This window comes from Cherax quadricarinatus, chromosome 96, assembly GCF_038502225.1.
Source record: "Cherax quadricarinatus isolate ZL_2023a chromosome 96, ASM3850222v1, whole genome shotgun sequence".
Classification (NCBI taxonomy): Eukaryota; Metazoa; Arthropoda; class Malacostraca; order Decapoda; family Parastacidae; genus Cherax; species Cherax quadricarinatus.
In genome coordinates, this window is record NC_091387.1 from 4,658,547 (window position 1) to 4,677,258 (window position 18,712).

The 18,712-nt window shown below is 40.4% G+C and overlaps 2 protein-coding genes across 5 annotated transcripts in view; one reads left to right on the forward strand and one right to left on the reverse strand.

The window, feature by feature from the left end:
- The window catches only part of Polr3F (RNA polymerase III subunit F), a 52,287-nt gene that overhangs the window by 21,709 nt on the left and 11,866 nt on the right, over positions 1-18,712 (reverse strand). For 2 of the 4 annotated variants that reach the window (XM_070105045.1, XM_070105042.1), the window contains exons 1-2: positions 2,559-2,671; positions 24-70 (exon numbers count right to left, since the gene is read on the reverse strand). In XM_070105045.1, the coding sequence (XP_069961146.1) occupies positions 24-61 (38 nt within the window). In that variant the 5' untranslated portion in view covers positions 62-70; positions 2,559-2,671. Of the gene's footprint in view, positions 1-23; positions 71-2,558; positions 2,672-4,516; positions 4,600-18,712 lie in introns of those variants that run through there. The other 2 variants (XM_070105044.1, XM_070105043.1) reach the window with 2 other exon arrangements.
- Positions 3,638-16,966, forward strand: Arp6 (Actin-related protein 6). The gene is made up of 8 exons (XM_053795596.2): positions 3,638-3,779; positions 4,989-5,106; positions 6,022-6,214; positions 7,758-7,950; positions 9,450-9,669; positions 13,902-14,047; positions 14,835-14,951; positions 15,936-16,966. The coding sequence occupies exons 1-8, from the start codon at positions 3,706-3,708 to the stop codon at positions 16,063-16,065; spliced, it is 1,191 nt and encodes a 396-aa protein (XP_053651571.1). The 5' UTR covers positions 3,638-3,705; the 3' UTR covers positions 16,066-16,966.

Consider the following 18,712-nt stretch of genomic DNA (forward strand, 5'->3'; position numbering starts at 1 on the left):
GAAAGAAAATAACAATGTCATACCTTTGTTCAATTTCCGAAGCTATGTCAGATGCTGCCATTTTGAGAATCTAGAATGGAAAGCAATATTAATAATACTGACACTTTAAGGCTTCCTATAAATATCAAAGATGCAAGAAATATTTAACCCGTAAACGGTCCCAGCAGATCTACGTTCACATGTGTAGAGCTACAAAAGTAGATCTACGTTTTTTTTACATATTTTCAAATGTAAAAAAAAAAAAAAAGTAGATCAAAGTTTTTTTTTTACACATTTTCAAATGTAAAAAAACAAAAAGAAGATCTACTTTTTTACATATTTTCAAACATTGAAAAAACGTATATATACGTTTGGACCGTTTACGGGTTAAATATTAACTAGAATATTTCCTCTAAGGCATAAAATGGCTCGAGTGAGAACGGTCAAATGATGACAGCTTCTGCAGCCTCTTCTAACATAGCATAACCTTCTAACCTACACTAATGTTCTAACTGAACCTAGTCTAACCTAACCTTCTAGTCTAACCTTAACCTTTTAACCTAACCCAACCTTCTAACGTAACTTTCAAACCTAATATATTTGTACACGTGCCAAGAAGCTCAATGTTATGAGTATTATGCAAACTGGAAAGCACTAAATGTGTACGAGTCATACAGCACTAGGAGAACATGAATTAAATACTTAAAAAAAAAAGACATTAAAAGTACAATAAAATCTCAGAAGATTAGAAACTTTGCCTCCAAAATAATAGATTTTTCAGTCAAAATATTTTAATTTTAGCGGTAAGCGGGAAACTGTCAAAAAAAAGTAAATCATTAACAGTTTTGATAATAAATGAGTATTAGTTTCGATCCATTACCTTGGATGATGAGCCTTTCATTGACATGATGGGACAGCCACTTACAAATGACAAAATGGTACAGTAAATATAATTAGCTTAATAAATTACCCTCAAAACGTGAATTATAATTAAAATTGAGTTTACGTATACCTAAGTTGACTCCTTATTTGGACTAAGTCACGTAAGAAGGTATTATGGGACACATTGACATCAATAACTTGGATTACATAGTGCCTGAGGAATAAGATAAGATTTGTTTGGAGTTTTAACTCAGAGGGTTAGCCACTGAGGATAACCCAGGAGGGGGGTTAGCCGCCCACACCAGTCCACTAACACCCAGGTACCTACTTACTGCTAGGTGAACAGTGACAGCAGGTGTACGGTAACTAACACCCAGGTACCTACTTACTGCTAGGTGAGCAGTGACAGCAGGTGTAAGGTAACTAACACCCAGGTACCTACTTACTGCTAGGTGAGCAGTGACAGCAGGTGTAAGGTAACTAACATCCAGGTACCTACTTACTGCTAGGTGAGCAGTGACAGCAGGTGTAAGGTAACTAACACCCAGGTACCTACTTACTGCTAGGTGAACAGTGACAGCAGCTGTAAGGTAACTAACACCCAGGTACCTACTTACTGCTAGGTGAACAGTGACAGCAGGTGTAAGGTAACTAACACCCAGGTACCTACTTACTGCTAGGTGAACAATGACAGCAGGTGACCCAGGTACCTAATTACTGCTAGATAAACAGGTTCAATGCCTGTGCCCGAGACTGAACCCTGGACACTCCACAACCTGGAGTTTACCTGGAGAGAGTTCCGGGGGTCAACGCCCCCGCGGCCCGGTCTGTGACCAGGCCTCCTGGTGGATCAGAGCCTGATCAACCAGGCTGTTGCTGCTGGCTGCACGCAAACCAACGTACGAGCCACAGCCCGGCTGATCAGGAACTGACTTTAGGTGCTTGTCCAGTGCCAGCTTGAAGACTGCCAGGGGTCTGTTGGTAATCCCCCTTATGTGTGCTGGGAGGCAGTTGAACAGTCTTGGGCCCCTGACACTTATTGTATGGTCTCTTAACGTGCTAGTGACACCCCTGCTGTTCATTGGGGGGATGGTGCATCGTCTGCCAAGTCTTTTGCTTTCGTAGTGAGTGATTTTCGTGTGCAAGTTCGGTACTAGTCCCTCTAGGATTTTCCAGGTGTATATAATCATGTATCTCTCCCTCCTGCGTTCCAGGGAATACAGGTTTAGGAACCTCAAGCACTCCCAGTAATTGAGGTGTTTTATCTCCGTTATGCGTGCCGTGAAAGTTCTCTGTACATTTTCTAGGTCGGCAATTTCACCTGCCTTGAAAGGTGCTGTTAGAGTGCAGCAATATTCCAGCCTAGATAGAACAAGTGACCTGAAGAGTGTCATCATGGGCTTGGCCTCCCTAGTTTTGAAGGTGAGTGCGCTCGCAACACAACCTGTAAGGGTCATACAGTGCCTGGAGGCAATCCATGAACAGAGTAGCTCCAATCCCTTGGATCAAGACCCTGACAATCAAGGGAAGGAGAGGTAAACTCGTATGGGCGGCCAATCACATGACAAGAGGCAGGTACCTCCCCGGAGAGGGGTTTATATTATACATTATTTAACCCAAAATTACTCAAAAATTTGTAAAAATATATATATTTCTGAAAATAGAAATTGTTAATAGATGTCCCAGTGATAACTTACGCTATATAGAATTTGTATCTAGCGTCAGAGGAGGAAATAAGAGAAAAATCCGGATGGAAAAGGAAAATGGAGCCAAGTGTTGTTGTTGTTGGGGTTGTTAAGGGACACCGGAGTTGACGCCTTATTGAAACCTTTTTTCGGGTACCAGAAAAAAATTATTGGTAAGTATGGAAGATAAGATAAGATTTCGTTCGGATTTTTAACTCCGGAGGGTTAGCCACCCAGGATAATCCAAGAAAGTCAGTGTGTCATCGAGGACTGTCTGACTTATTTCCATTGGGGTCCTCAATCTTGTCCCCAGGATGCCACCCACACCAGTCGACTAACACCCAGGATGCCACCCACACCAGTCTACTAACACCTAGGATGCCACCCACACCAGTCCACTAACACCCAGGATGCCACCCACACCAGTTCACTAACACCCAGGATGCGACCCACACCAGTCCACTAACACCCAGAATGCCACCCACACCAGTCCACTAACACACAGGATGCCACCCACACCAGTCCACACCAGAGCCTGGTGGCTAAAGCTCTCGCTTCACACACGGAGGGCCCGGGTTCGATTCCCGGCGGGGTAGAAATATCCTGTTCATCTTGCAGCAAATAGGTACCTAGGTGTTAGTGGACTGGTGTGGGTGGCATCCTGGGTGTTAGTGGACTGGTGTGGGTGGCATCCTGGGTGTTAGTGAAGTGGTGTGGGTGGTATCCTGGGTGTTAGTGGACTGGTGTGGGTGGCATCCTGGGTGTTAGTGGACTGGTGTGGGTGGCATCCTGGGTGTTAGTGGACTAGTATGGGTGGCATCCTTGGTGTTAGTGGACTGGTGTGGGTGGCATCCTGGATGTTAGTGGACTGGTGTGGGTGGCATCCTTGGTGTTAGAGGATTGGTGTGGGTGGCATCCTGGGTGTTAGTAGACTGGTGTGGGTGGCATCCTGGGGACAAGATTGAGGACCACAATGAAAATAAGACAGACAGTCCTCCATGACGCACTAACTTTCTTGGGTTATCCTGGGTGGCTAACCTTCCCAGGTTAAAAATCCGAAGAAAATCTTATCTGACCATGCTGGTGTACGGTAATGTGTGTGCGGCTCCTCTCTCTCTCCCTCTGACAACCCTTAACACCCAACAATAACAATAACAACATGGCTAATGTTTTCATCCTGGATAATGGCGCTTACTCTATTAAAGGAGGATTTTCCAACCAAAATGAACCCAGGTACAACTTATTTTGTTGTTTTTGTTGTAGTTTGTCTTAGTTTAGTTGTTTTTTGTTGGGATAAAGTTGCTGGTACCGTTTATGAGGTGACTCGTGGCTCGGCTCTGTGGAGAAGCTGGCCTCTTAATCCAAGGAATTGGAGCTTATATGATATTGTTTTGGCCCATATGGGTTTAGCACCTCATGACATCACTATAACACAATTGTGGCTCAATGGAAGCTGCCAGATTCAATCCTGGGGCGGGTTGAAATGTCTCGTAACAATTACCCCATACCTGACATTAATAATAATAATAATAATAGACAACAGGTGTCTTATGGAAACACGTCGTAATGTTTTCCAGTCGTACCGGAGATTCGAACTCCGGACCTCATTGTGTGAGCTGAATGAGTTAGCAATGACCCGTGTGGGTTGAGTGCTTAGTTATGATTATAATAATTTACCTGCGTCTGGGATTGATCCTGGACAGTGAGTGTGTGAGCTGAGGATGCTACCGACCAGGTCACAAGCACCGCAGTGAAACAGCAGTGTTAAAGGTTATTTCGTGGATTATCACATCAAGGACTAGCGGTAAAACAGCAAAAATAAAACAAGTGAGAAATAAAAACAGCTACGTTATTAATATTGCTGCTGTTCACTGTGGTTGTATCGTATATTAAAATATTGTTCATGTGTGTGTGTGTGCGTTCGTTTGTGCATTCATGTGTGTGTGCGTGCACATTGTGTGTGAACTCACCTAAGTGTGGTTGCAGGAGTCGAGACATAGCTCCTGTCCCCCTTAATAATGTCCTCAGAGTGATGACGTCAGTCCTTCAAAGCCTAAGAGAAGCCACAAAGTGTTTCCCATCAGTGAAAAAGTGGTAATTCTCCATTTATTTTTTGTGCATAATTTATCAATTAAACTTTATAATAGGTATGTATACAACTTATATATAGAGTTCGCTACTGTTCGTGATTTTTATATCCATGGCAGGTCCTTTGAATGTATCCCCCGCAGATATGGGAGTCCTACTGTATAAACAAAGCCTTTTAGTGGACAGCGGAGAACAACGCGAGACATTGAACAGTCACAGGATATCATAAGGACCCCAATGGAAACAAGTCACTTCGTCTGACTTATTTTTGACTTATGCTGGATGGTAATTTACACTATGTATGATAATTATACTTACGTGTACCTGTACCTAAATAAACTTACTTATCAACAGAATAATGCCCAATGCAATCATGAAGGCCAAGAGTGAGAGGAGACGACCTTTTATAGCAGACCAAGTGGAAGATTGTAGAGATGCTTCTGGTCTCTTCTACATTCTACCTTTCCAGAAGGTGAGCAATGGTGAAATACAGGTGCTCCTTGACTTACGATGGGGTTACATTCCAACGAACCATTATAAGTTGAAAATATCGTAAGTTGGATGAGAAGGAGGGGTGTTAATTTTGCGGTTTTATAACTTTAGTGTAAGCGCGCCTCTGGCAAGACAGTGATGGAGTGAATGATGGTGAAAGTTTTTCTTTTTTGGGCCACTGTACCTTGGTGGGATATAAACCCTACCATGGGCGGGGTTAGAACCTGTGAAGATTTCCCCAAAAAGACTTAAATTTCAGATAATATAGTTAGATCAATAGATGGAAGAAATACTTTGACAGATGTATACATGTATATATATTGTTATTTTAGTGGTATACTATACTGACAGATTGATGAGTGAAATGTGTTATACTTTGGTATATTTAGTGAAAATATGATAATGGTATATGATGCCAGCAAGTTGATAAGTTAGACACATGTGCAACAGTTAAGTAACTTGGTTCTGAAATGTTTCACCTACACAGTTGGCCTCTTCAGTCGAATACAGAGGTGACGGCAGAAGCAGTAGAGACATAAAGATGATGTAATCAGTCCATCACCCTGGTAGATGTAGTTTTGAGGTAGCCAGTCCCTCAGCCTGGAGAAGAGTTCTGCTTCATAGACAAGAGAGTTAACCTGGAAATAGATTATTAAAGGTGATCAGTCTCTCCTCAAGGCTGAGGGACTGATCACCTCATTGTAGACAACAGAATTACCAAGAAATAGGTGTAAGATGATGAGTCTCTTCTCCTGGCTGAGGGACTGATCACCTTATATCAAACTCTACCCTGTTACCTCCAGCATTTAGCCACCTCTGCATTTCAACTTAGGAAGCCTGCTGAGCAGGCAGAACAATCTCAGCAGTAGAGAAACTAAATATATCTTCCTCTCAGGGATATTTGGTCAACTGGGACATTCAAAAAACTATATGGGACTACATGTTTGGTAAAGACGTGTTCAACGTAAACCATTCCAACACCACGATGATCATCACCGAACCTTACTTTAACTTCACCAGCACACAGGAGGCACTAAGTGAAATATTTTTCGAAGAATACGATGTCGATGCCTTGCTTAGAATTAATGGTATGTTTTGTCTGTGTGAATTGTGATATTAGCACACTTCTTCCAAGATTTTGATCAAGTGAATGATGGTGAATGTGTTTCCTCTGTTTTGGTTACCCTACCTTGGTGGGAGATGGCCAGTGTGTAACATTTTTCTCATTTTAGATTAAATATGAAGGTGGTCCTTGACTTACAGTGGGGTTATGTTCCGACAGACCATCGTAAACTGAAAATATTGCACGGTACATAAAATATGAATTATGGTATGCTAAATAAATAAGTAAATAAATACACCTACCATCCGACTTACGACCGAGTTCAGTTCCGAGAAACCAGTCGTAAGTCGAAATGGTCGTAAATCGAACTTTACTACTGAATATCAACATAACATTTTTGTAATGACTATATTTTATTGTTTTATTTTGGTATTTCATGTTTTACTTTACTTTTTATGTTGTTAGTACTGTATTTTATACTGTAAGGTTTAGGATAAACACTGTACAACACAAATAGTTGTTTATTTCCCAGAAATTTGGCATAAAAAACACGGTCGTAAGTCGAGTGGTCGTAAGTCGAGCAGGTGGTAAGTCGGTTGGTAAGTGTAACTACTGTCACTGAATAAGTAAATAAACAAATACTTACTGTAACTAAATATCTTACAGCTTACTACTGTACATGTACTGATATTATTATTATTTTTTTAATGCACCGTCTCCCACCGAGGCAGGGTGGGAGACGGCTGTAATTCATACAGGAGAAGGGGTTACTAGCCCCTTGCTCCTGGCATTTTAGTCGCCTCTTAAGATACGCATGGCTTATGGAGGAAAAATTCTGTTCCACTTATTATGATTCATGGGAGGTGCCAAACATGTAGAAATCATACAGCAGCTGGGAATGAGAGGTAATTGGGTGAATAAATGTAAATAAGGTGAATAAATGTAAATAAGGTGAATAAATCCTCCATATACATGACATTATCACTGTAGCCATCATCCTCAAAGTACAGTATAGGTGAGGTTTAAAGCCATAATGAGTAGTAGGCCTCTGGGGCAGTGCTCTAACCACTGAACTACCTGGCTACAATAAGATTCATCCAACTAGGCATATTTCCATACACCTTAGGGAGGTTAGCATGGGCCATCACTGTGGCCACAAATGCAGGATTTTACAAATGAATCCTATTCAGTGGTGACCTATGCTAACCTCCGTAAAGTGTATAGAAATATACCTAGTTGGATGAATCTTATTGTAGCCAGCTGGCCCAGTGATTAGTGCATTGGCCCCTGAGTTTAACCACCCGCCATTGGTTCAAACCCCACCTGTTCCATGGTTCGTTTGCAATCCTGTTACAGTAAGTCCTCTATTTACTAATACGTTGAGAATCATCTGTATTGTGTATATCATTATTATACGCAATACAAAAGGTCCCCAATGTGTTCACAAGTTGAAGACTTCTTGTATTGTGAATATTATTTACACTACAGGAGGTCCCCAATGTGCTCATAAGTTGAGGACTTACTGTGATTTCATGAATCATCGTCCTCAAAGTTTTCCCGACTTGCAGCTGGCGACCTGTCTGTCCACAAATACCATCGGGACCGACCTCGGGAGTTGTGCTGTTTACTGGTGGAGTCGGGCTTCAGTTTTACACACATTGTGCCTTACATCCAAGGCAAGAAGCAGAAGGATGCCATTTTGAGAGTTGATGTGGGTGGTAAAGTGCTCACCAACCATCTTAAAGAAATCATATCTTACAGGTAAGAGCGTGACGCAAGATGTCACAAGACAGATGTACAGGTGGTCCTCGACTTACAATGGGGTTACGTTCCGAAGAACCCATCGTAAGTTGAAAATATCGTAAGCCGAATATGAACATGATAATAATAATAATAATAATAATAATAATAATTATAATAATAATATCTTTATTTCTACAAGTACGTGTACAAGGTATACAGGCCGAGCTGACATCAATGACATACTATTATATAGAAAGCTGCTTGTTATTACCTGGAGAGAGAGTTCCGGGGGTCAATGCCCCTGTGGCCCGGTCTGTGCCCAGGCATTTCAGGTAAATTATGTTAGTTTTGTCCTAAGATGCAACCCAAACCAGTCGACTAACACTCTGTCTTTTTTGGGTTATCCCAGGTTCTCTACACATATGCTGCTATGTATGATAATTCTATGTAACTGTATTTGTGTATACCTGAATAAACTTACTTACTTATTCCAGCCGTACTGGAGATTCGAACTCTGGACCTCAGTGTGTGAGCTGAGTTCACTAGCTCACAAATAATTACTGTAACTAAATACCAGTACAGTGGACCCCCGCTTAACGATCACCTCCAAATGCGACCAATTATGTAAGTGTATTTATGTAAGTGCGTTTGTACGTGTATGTTTGGGGGTCTGAAATGGACTAATCTACTTCACAATATTCCTTATGGGAAAAAATTCGGTCAGTACTGGCACCTGAAAGTACTACTGGAATGAAAAAAGTTCGTTAACCGGGGGTCAACTGTATTATAAAGTAAACAAGTTATGAACTTGTCACTTTCATGCTGAACAATTATCTCAAATTTCATATCCAGAATAATTGCTGTTGGACTATTGTAAAGTCTAAATATCATGTCAAACCTTTGTAAAGTGAGGAGCGTCTGTATTCATTTACAGTCATTTATTGTAACTTAAATTGAGTTCATGCAGTTATATATTTATTTAGCATATTATATTCGACTTAGGGTATTTTCAACTTACGATGATTTTGTTGGAAAGTAACCCCACCGTAAGTCAGGGACCCCTTGTGTGTTTGGTGCTTTTTGACGCTTTTCTGCTGTTTTCACACAACAGTTGTGTAAGGAAAGGGCGACCAGTGCCACATTTTAATGTAAGTATTGTATGTACTATGTATTTATTTTACTTTATCTGTTCTTATGCCTAGCTATATTGAGTGCTTAATATATGATAGTTTAAACACATTATATGATAGTTTAAACATGAAAAAAAATTATCTTTTCCACCTTCTGGTGACTTTTGCTTATTGCCAGGGGTTTGAAATCTAAGAGCCATACATACAGTTCATTCCTGTATAGGGAGCATAGTAATGTGAAAGGTTAGGTAAGGAATGTTGAATAGAAGTTAGATCTGAGAAAGACCTGCCCAGCATGGGTCGGTAAATCCATGCCGTGCATTCTGTGATTACAAAAGTTAAGCTTTAATTAATAATTGATAACTAACCTTGTTATTATATCGGCAGACAGCTGAACGTTATGGACGAGACGTACGTGATCAACCAGGTCAAGGAAGATGCGTGTTATGTTTCTCAGGACTTTAATGCGGACATGGCAATAGCCAGAGGCAACAAACAGGAAAATACAATCTTAAGAGACTATGTGCTGCCAGATTTTACAACCATAAAACGTGGTTATGTCAGATCGCTGGAGGAATCCACAGGGAAAGCTACTGGGAGCGAACAGGTGAGTTTGGTATGAATCATTACACTGAACCCTTGATATAACAAGACTGTATAACATTTTGGAAATCTTTCTTTCAATGCACCAGCCATATCCCACCGAGGAGGGGTGGCCCAAAAGGACAAACGAAAGTTTCTCCTTTTAAATTTAGTAATATATACAGGAGAAGGGGTTACTAGCCCCTTGCTCCCGGCATTTTAGTCGCCTCTTACGACACACTTTCTCACGGAGGAAGAATTCTGTTCCAATTCCCCATGGCGCTTCCGACCGGGTGTGGCACCAGGGCCTCTTAGCAAAACTTCAAGCACTGGGAATTGCAGGCTCTACGCTATGTCTCCTCAGTGATTACCTTCATGGTAGATCTCTAAGTGTAGTTCTCAATGGAATGGAATCAGCAAGACATCTTATTGGGGCAAGTGTTCCACAAGGAAGCGTGCTGGGTCCATTGTTATTGAATGTCTACTTCAACGACCTTCTTCATCTTATCCCAGAATCACATGCATATGCAGACGACTGTACACTGACATTCACTTATCCAAGAGAAGAAATGCCAGCTGCTCTAAGCTACATCAATCACCAGCTGAGAGCTATATCAGATTGGGGAAATAGATGGCAAGTAACATTTGCACCTGAGAAAACGCAAATGATGATCGTCTCTAGGCACCATGATGGTAATGCTGGTGCAGTAGTAAGGATGAATGGGAGGGTGTTGGCACCTGGAGAAGAAGTTGATATCCTTGGGGTGAAATTTGACTCCAAACTAACCATGAAGAACCATGTTGTAAATCTTGCAAACAAGGCAGCCAGGAAGCTTACAGCACTTCGCCGTATCTCGCATCTGCTTGACAGTAGGGGTTGCAAGATCCTGTACGAGGCACAAGTACGCTCACACCTTGAGTATGCTCCACTTTCTTGGTTTGCCTGCCCCCCCCCCCTCTCATCTGCGACTGCTTGACAGAGTAGAGAACAGAGCAAGACGTCTCATCTCTCGCCTGGACCCATCCTGGATAGATCTGTCATTTCAGCAGAGCCTTCAACATAGGAGGGATGTGGGTGGCCTTACTGTTATGTACAAGGCCAATATTGTCAAAATACCACACTTGGATCCACTTCGAGGACAGCGTGAAACAAGCTTTTATGGCACAAGACGGGCAGAAAGCAGCAACTTCACTCTGGCTGTACCCTTCTCCAGAACATCACTCCATCTGAGATCATACATACCCAGGATGACTCAAGTATGGAACACATTCGTACAGCATAATGATGTCAACGATATAAAGTCAGTTGATCAAATGAAAATGCTGGGCCACAGATGGCTCCATCTTCATCCTGTTCCCTACTTGTATGTCTCATAACAATAAAAATGCTTTCAAATGAGCTGATGTAGGTAACAGCTCTTAGCTTGCCAATAAAGTTAGGAATCCTTAACCTGTAAATAGCTTGTCAATAAAGCTAGGGATCCTTAACCCTTTCAGGGTCCAAGGCCAAAATCTGAAGTGGTGCCCCAGTGTCCAAGAATTTAAAAAAAAAAAATTGTTATTTTTTTCTTATGAAATGGTAGAGAATCTTTTTGTGAATGTAATAAAACAAAAAGTACGAAATTTGATGGGAAATTGACGAAATTATGCTCTCGTGAATTTTGATGTGTCAGCGATATTTACGAATCGGCGATTTTGCCGACTTTGACTCCCATTTTAGGCCAATTACATTATTCCAGTCGACCAAATTCTTAGCTATTTCACTAGGATTCCTTCTATTCTATCGATTGAGCACAAGAAATCGCCAAGTCAACTGTTTCAACTACAAAATAAAGTGACCGGAAATTGGTAATTTGGCCAATTTAACACAAAGTTCAAAATATTCCAATTTCAAAATAGGATCCAGAATAAACAATGTAGGTATTCCTGGCACTAAACTAACATTTCCTCTGTTCATTAGTTACGTTTTGAGGCTTTACAAATAAATTCCATTTTGATTTTTTATTCACATAATGAATTTTTATTCACACCAAAAAATAGAAGATTTACTGTTATGCAATATTGTAATAATTGTATAAATATCATCACCACATTTATGAATGTATATTAGACCAACCAGCTGGCGTGTATTAGACGTGTGAGGTCGTTTGTTTACTCTTGAACATCGGCAAAAATTTAACATTTCCGCCACTTTGAGCTCAGTTTCAAGCCATTTCCAGTGCTAAAACCAATCAAAATTATCTCTATTTCTGTAATATGTCTTCCATTCTATAAAATGAGACCAAGAAATCACAAATACAACTATAAAAAACATAACGAAAAAACACTGCAAAGTCGCTGTTTTAATCGAAAATCACGGTCTCAGTTTTTTTCCTCTCATTATACACAGTGAGCTGCAGGATTTGTTTTATGTGGTGCACACATACCACATAGATGTATTCTCTCATATCTAGGCCCAAATTTACCACTCACAGTTTATCAGAGTGAGCTGAGCTCATGATGTAGATCTACGGTTTGGACCCTGAACATAAAGCCGTAGATCTACGGGACGGACCCTGAAAGGGTTAACCTTGTCAAACCCTGTGTAAAAAAAAAAAAAAAAAAAAAAATAGTAAGAAAATAGAAGAAAACCCAGAGGGGTGTGTATATATAAGCTTGTACATGTATGTGTCATGTGACCTAAGTGTAAGTAGAAGTAGCAAGACATACCTGAAACCTTGCATGTTTATGAGACAAAAATGGACACCAGCAATCCTACCATCATGTAAAACAATTACAGGCTTTCGTTTTACACTCACTTGGCAGGACAGTAGTACCTTCCTGGGCGGTTGCTGTCTACCAACCTACTACCTATATTTTGGAAATATAGAATGAAATTCATTGCATCAGTTGAATTAGCATAGGCACAAAATTCACTGGATCAGTTGAATTAGAATGGACATGAAATTCACTGCATCATTTGAATTGGAATGGACAAAATCCATCGGTAGCAGGATTGTCCGCTGTTGTTAGTATCACAGCACAACCTCTTCTCTGTCCGCCACAACTCCAATTACCAGCCGCCCGCTTACCCTCCATTGGTTGGTTAAATCGAGGGCTGACTGATCATTAGGCTTAAATAGCATTTGTCAGCTATAATAATATACAGTACTATAATATAATACACTAATATTAATATAGTGAGCTCTCTTATAAGGCTTCTCCATATAGTGCACATTTTTTGCAAATGCAGTTGCAACAAGTCCATTAAAATTAAATAAGTGAAAATGCCTTCATAGTTGGTGCTAGTCAGTTCTGATTGCATGTCTTCAATCACAGTTGCAAAAATGAAATTTCACTTTATAGAAGGACTTTATAAGAGAGCTTACTGTATTTACTACTTTATTTAAGAATAACGTCCTTGTGGTGTTCATACGGTAGTTTTAATTTACATTAAAACGTATTAAATCTGGCATTGTTTAGAAATTGCTAGACGCATTATTATTATTATTTATTTATCTATTTTAACCCGTAAACGGTCCAAGCAGATCTACGTTCACATGCGTAGTGCTACAAAAGTAGATCTACGTTCTTTTTACATATTTTCAAATATAACAAAAAAAAAAAGTAGATCAAAGTTTTTTTACACATTTTCAAATGTAAAAAAAAACAAAAAGAAGATCTACTTTTTTTACATACTTTCAAATGTTGAAAAAACGTATATATACGTTTGGACCGTTTACGGGTTAAGAATAACGTCCTTGTGGTGTTCATACGGTAGTTTTAATTTACAGTAAAACTTATTAAATCTGGCATTGTTTAGAAATTGCTAGACACATTAATATTATTATTTATTTATTTATTTTAAACACACCAGTCATATCCCACCAAGGCAGGGTGACTGATAAAAAAAAAAAAAAAGTCTTCATAATTTTAGTAATTTATACAGGAGAAGGAGTTACTTGCCCCTTGCTCCCAGCATTTTAGTCACCATAAGAGGAAACACTTGTCCTGTTTCCTGACAGACCTTACCTAACCTGTACCTGTACCGGAGTTATCACATGTACAGTGGACCCCCAGTTTACGATATTATTTCATTCCAGAAGTATGTTCAGGTGCCAGTACTGAACGAATTTGTTCCCATAAGGAATATTGTGAATTAGATTAGTCCCTTTCAGACCCCCAAACATACACGTACAAATGCACCTACATAAATACACTTACATAATTGGTCGCATTGGGAGGTGATCGTAAACCGGGGGTCCACTGTATTTTCAGATCGTTCGTCTGAACAATGAACGTGTGAGTGTTCCAGAGCTGTTGTTCTACCCAAGTGACGTTGGTATCCAGGAGATGGGCATCACCGAGGCTATAGTTCATTCTATTAACAAATGCCCGGAAGAAACAAGGCCTCATTTATACAGGTATGTACAGTGTATGTACTGGTAAGATTACTGTTATATAGTATATCAGGTGTGTACATTGTATATACTGGTAATACCACTCTTGTTATACGTTATATCAGGTGTGTATATTGCACGGTTCCCACCTTGAAGCCTTGAAAATCATAGACATATTTTCCAGTCACATTACAGTTAGTAATAGAATTGTATAGTCATTACAGATGGTGATAGTCATTACAGATGGTGATAGTCATTTCAGATGGTGATAGTCATTTCAGTTGGTGATAGTCATTACAGATGGTGATAGTCATTACAGATGGTGATAGTCATTACAGATGGTGATAGTCATTACAGATGGTGATAGTCATTACAGATGGCGATAGTCATTACAGATGGCGATAGTCATTACAGATGGCGATAGTCATTACAGATGGCGATAGTCATTACAGATGGCGATAGTCATTACAGATGGCGATAGTCATTACAGATGGCGATAGTCATTACAGATGGCGATAGTCATTACAGATGGCGATAGTCATTACAGATGGTGATAGTCATTACAGATGGTGATAGTCATTACAGATGGTGATAGTCATTACAGATGGTGACAGTCATTACAGTTTATAATATACTGTATCTGATTTTTTCATTGATGGTTAAATTACCTCTATCGTTATTTCATTATCCTTGGAGAGAACTCTCATGTCTTTTCTGCTATGATACGTCTTGTCTCTTATTGATATCCATATCATTATTTACAGTGCTCGTTTATCAGCAGTTTTAGTAATACGTTATTTTTTTTTTTCAGAAATATTCTACTGACTGGTGGTAACTGCAATTTTCCCGGGTTTAAAGACAGAGTTTATAAGGATGTTCGGTCTATGTCTCCTGATGAATACGACATTAATGTAACTATTGCAAAGAAGTAAGTTCTTAAAAAGAAGAGTTTTTTTTTTAACACATCGGCTGTCTTCCACCTAGGCAGGGTGACCCCCCAAAAAAAAAAAAAATTTTCACCATCACTCACTCCATCACTATCTTGCCAGAATGGCATTGATACTACAGTTCAAAATTGCAGGTATCCCTTCTTCAATGTACAGACACTGTACTTCACACCTCCAGTACTGCAATATCCCCACCCATTCTTCACAGTACAGGCACTGTACTTCACACCTCCAGTACTGTAACATCCCCTCACATTCTCAGAGTGCAGGCACTGTACTTCACACCTCCAGTACTGTAACATCCCCTCACATTCTCAGAGTGCAGGCACTGTACTTCACACCTCCAGTACTGTAGCATCCCCACCCATCCTTTAGAGTGCAGGCACTGTACTTCACATCTCCAGTACTGTAACATCCCCACCCATCCTTTAGAGTGCAGGCACTATATTTCACACCTCCAGTACTGTAACATCCCCACCCGTTCTTCAGAGTACAGGCACTGTACAGTACCTGCATTGCAGGTTAGGTTAAGGAAAATCAGTTTTGTGATTAAAGATGGAGGATCAGATACTGAGGATATTTGATGGTAATGCTGAAAGTCCAGGGATCCTTGTCATTCCATACACAGGGCCGAGAAACACAATATAGGTTACACGACCCCTCAAGGGAGGTTCCTTGACGCTGGTGAGGGGCTCTTGATCAAGGGAACTGTATCTGTGGTCCAGTTCCCTGAATTAAGCCTGAATGCTATCCCCTCCCACAGGTGCTGTATAATCCCATAATAGTATAGGGGAAATGTGAGGTAGGCTGGAATTTAGAGAGATCCAGTGATATCAGCTGTTGTGATCTCAACTATTGCGAGATTACCAGGCGGAAGCGTAAGTGTCTGAATATTTGTTTTTAAGCACAGCTTGTGGGTGTTCTGTACTGTGCCAGATTGTCACCTTTATGTTTCTCTTTTCCAGTCCGACCACATATGCCTGGAGAGGCGGCGCTGCCATCAGCAGATCTGCACACTTTCCAGAGATGCTGGTGACAAAGAGAGAGTGGGAAGAAGATGGTTTTACCATCTGTCAAGAGAGGTTTAATGTATAAACCCTGGGTGGTTTACTGTTTGAACTCTTAAGAGGTTTAAATTCAAGAGGACACCACATGAACGGGAATTATGGCTAATGAAGAGAATTTCACTGCCTGTTGCATCATGGCCGGAATAATTTATCCTCTCCTGTTAAATGCAAGTTGCAGCTTGACAATGATCTGCAACATGTTAAAACATTTTGCATGGTGATGTTGACTAGATGTGAAAAAAGAAACGTGTACAGTTCTGGATATTTATTATAGGAAATATTACTCTGTGAGTGGCTCCTTCAGCCATAATGAAGACAAATGGCTTTATTATGACTGTAGAAGACAAATGGCCTCATTATGACTGTAGAAGCCAAGTGGCCTCATTATGACTGTAGAATCCAAGTGGCCTCATTATGACTGTAGAATCCAAGTGGCCTCATTATGACTGTAGCAGCCAAGCAGTTTCATTATGATTGTAGAAGCCAAGTGGCCTCATTATGACTAGAATCCAAGTGGCCTCATTATGACTGTAGAACCCAAGTGGCCTCATTATGACTAGAATCCAAGTGACCTCATTATGACTGTAGAAGCCAAGTGGCCTCATTATGATGTTAGAATCCAAGTGGCCTCATTATGATGTTAGAAGCCAAGTGGCCTCATTATGACTATAGAAGCCAAATGGCTTCATTACAACTGTAGAAGTCACTCCTGGTGAAGCATTTAATCTAATAAGTGTCTCGAAGTGTGCATAAATTTTTTTCCCCACAAAACACTCAGCATTTCCTCGTATAGATTATTTGTTGAGGGAAGTTATGGTATACTGTGATGTCCCTGTTGGTACCTGCATGATAATTACTATTAAGGGACTACCATGAAGTACACACAAGTGTGTACAATGTACCTGAATTTTCAATAAACATTATTATTAGATACAATATTTTAATTATCCTTGTTTTTACACAGATAACCCCCTCAAGGAAGGTTCCTTGATGTTGGTGAGGGGCTCTTGATTTAGGGAATTGGATCTGTGCTCCAGTTCCCTGAATTAAGCCTGAATGCCTTCCACATCCCCCCCCAGGCGCTGTATAATCCTCCAGGTTTAGCGCTTCCCCCTTGATTATAATAATAATAATAATACACAGATAACCCACACAGAGGAGCTTAAGACAGCGTTTCGGTCGGACCAAAGCGCTGTTGTAAGTTCCTCTCTCCTATGTGCGGGTTATTTGTGTATTCTTCCAGTCACGGTATTGTGTGTTTTTGTTCTATCCTTATTTTTCTGAGAATTGGGAGTAAGAGCGGGAGATCACATGCCCTTCAACGGGGTGCCATTGGTGGTGGTATTGAAAAGATTTGAGATCCAAGAAAGTGGAGCTATTCTCACCATCGACTAAACTTGATTCCTGCCTGTTACCCAAGGGTTCAATGCTTAATATTAATATTATAGTGGACCCCCGGTTTACGATCACCTCCCAATGCGACCAATTATGTAAGTGTATTTATGTAAGTGCGTTTGTACGTGTATGTTTGGGGGTCTGAAATGGACTAATCTAATTCACAATATTCCTTATGGGAGCAAATTCGGTCAGTACTGGCACCTGAACATACTTCTGGAATGAAATAATATCGTAAACCGGGGGTCCACTGTACATTCATTTTTTTTTTATTAACACATCGGCTGTTTCCCACCAAGGCAGGGTGGCCCGAAAAAGAAAAACTTTCATCATCATTCACTCCATCACTATCTTGCCAGAGGTGCACTTACACTATGGTTATAAAACTTCAACATTAATACCCCTCCTTCAGAGTGCCGACACTGTACTTCCCATCTCCAGGACTCGAGTCCGGCCAATATCTAACTTACCATTGTTATCCAAAATTTTTTGAAAAATAAGAGATTGTACTTCCTTATGGCATCATTCGCTGTATGACCCTGGTGGGTTTAGCACTTGGTTTTGATAATAATAATAATATAGCATTCGATATACTTAGTACCTGACAGTTTGGTTTCAGACCAGGAAAAAGTACAAACGATGCAATTATAAAAATGCAACCTTCTTAACATAGTTCTTGAATATAATGAATATCCACTAGGCCCCTTCATTGATCTTAGCCCTTGATCTTAGTCCTTGATCTTAGTCCTTGAAGCTGGTGAGGGGCTCTTGTTCTAGGGAATTGGATCTGTGCTCCGGTTCCCTGAATTGAGCCTGAATACAGTGGACCCCCGGTTAACGATATTTTTTCACTCCAGAAGTATGTTCAGGTGTCAGTACTGACCGAATTTGTTCTCATAAGGAATATTGTGAAGTAGATTAGTCCATTTCAGACCCCCAAACATACACGTACAAACGCACTTACATAAATACACTTACATAATTGGTCGCATTCAGAGGTAATCGTTATGCGGGGGTCCACTGTACCTTCCATCCCCCCCCACCACATGAGCTGCATAATCCTACGGGTATAGCGCTTCCCCATGATTGTAATAATAATATTGATCTTAGGAAAGCTTTTGATACTATAGACCACAGCATCCTGCACCTCATTACAGTATCAAAGGTCATGCACTTCCATCAAGTCTTAATTTACTAAGACAGTAATATATCTCTAAAGATACAACTTTTTTTTAAAAATATGCTCTTGTGCTACCGTCCACAGGATGGATATGGGGTGC